The 1,477-nt window shown below is 61.4% G+C and overlaps 1 protein-coding gene across 1 annotated transcript in view; it reads right to left on the bottom strand.

The window, feature by feature from the left end:
* Positions 1 to 353: 353 nt before the first annotated feature.
* EMIHUDRAFT_469324 (hypothetical protein) overlaps positions 354 to 1,477 on the bottom strand; it is a gene marked incomplete at both ends in the record, with an annotated part of 4,830 nt that continues 3,706 nt past the window's right edge. The window contains 2 exons of the mRNA XM_005776766.1: positions 354 to 428; positions 590 to 688. Of these exons, the coding sequence (XP_005776823.1) occupies positions 354 to 428; positions 590 to 688 (174 nt within the window). The remainder of the gene's footprint in view (positions 429 to 589; positions 689 to 1,477) is intronic.

Raw genomic sequence — 1,477 nt, 5'->3', positions numbered from 1 at the left:
TTTTCAAACTCGGGGCCCACTCCGGTCTCCGCTACGGCCTACGCTCCGACCCGAATTTGGAGGGCCTGAAAGTTTAAGGTGTTGCTGCGCAAAAGGGGTCGGACACAGGGCGCAGCTCATGCTAAGAGCTAGAAGGGGAGCTAGAGAGAACGACTACCCTGTCCCGTTATTGCGTTCACCAACACCACAAAAGCTCTCGCCCTCCTGTCCTCACTCAGCTCTCAACAAGCGTGAACCGCGCCATTCGCTCTCACCTGGCAACCCTGTCTGCACGTCTCGCGCGCGCGTGAACAGGCCTCCAGGCCCCAAATGACGTGTGAGTGTTAGATTTGTTTGGTATTGCTAAAAATCTCTCAGCTCTCAGGGGGGTCACAACTACCGAGTCCCTCGACTAGCTGCCACGTTGCCGACCGAGAGCGGATCTCCTCCTGCTCCGCAAGGAGGGTGGCCAAGGCTAAAGTCACCGAGGGCCTCGACTATAGTCTGTCTCTCACATGACAAGCGATCCCACGACAGCGAGTGTGGGGACTACATGATCCGTACGTGAAGGGTGGCGGGGCCCGTCCGCAGAGCTAGGCGGCGCGGGCACCCTCCACACTGGGGCCGAGGAGAAGAGGCCGTTTGCCGCTTGCTTGTTCTTGATCCAGTTGGTGCGCACAGTGCGCGCCTGCTTGTTGATGTTTTCGGCCTCGCCCGCCACCGCCGCCATGCGTGTGGGGTGGGTGGGGTGGACGACGAGGGAGGAGGCGCTCGCCGAGGAGAAAAGAGATCTGCGACAGGTGTATTTTATTTTTGCTTGGGGCGGCCAGCATGCTGAAATTCTGGAAAAACCTGACCGGCCCCTGCGGTGCCCCTACCTACCTACCTACCTACCTACCCTACTTATGGGAAACTAAAAAAGAAATCACCGGCCTGGTGAAGGTGGGGTACTATACCAACTACAGTGATGGCTGGCGGTACTCTCCTGCAATCACAGTCCTTCCTGTGACATGGCAGGCCACTATCAAGCCCTACAAGCACCAGATCACCCACTTGGGGAGGGTTGACGTCGTGATTTTCGCCTGCATCTTGCGTGGCGTGCCAAGCACTCCGCTGCGCGTGGAGGGCTTTCAGACCGAGGCGTCTCCACAGACAGACTACCTCGTCGTCGACTATGGTAAATTCTTTTATGGAACCAGCGGGCCCGTGGGCGTCATCCCTCGAGAAGGCGTCCTCGGTGGCGCAGCGATAATGCCAACACTGCACAGGGTTTCAGGGTCTGCTTTGCAATGTCTCAGCCTCCGCCGCTGTCCCCACCGCCTCCGCCTCTGCCCTCGCCGCCGCCGCCGCCGCCGCCGCCGCCGCCGCCGCAGTCGCCGCTATCGCCGCCGCCGCCGCCTCCTCGCTCACTGCCGCCGCCGCCACCTCCATTGTCGCCTCCGCCGAGCCCTCCCCGGCCTCCTCTATCGCCCTCGCCGTTGCCGCTGCCGCCGCCGCT

Source organism: Emiliania huxleyi (assembly GCF_000372725.1).
Source record: "Emiliania huxleyi CCMP1516 unplaced genomic scaffold EMIHUscaffold_272, whole genome shotgun sequence".
NCBI classification, from domain to species: domain Eukaryota; phylum Haptophyta; order Isochrysidales; family Noelaerhabdaceae; genus Emiliania; species Emiliania huxleyi.
Note: the sequence above shows the minus strand (reverse complement) of the source record. Positions and strands in the feature narration are given on the sequence as shown.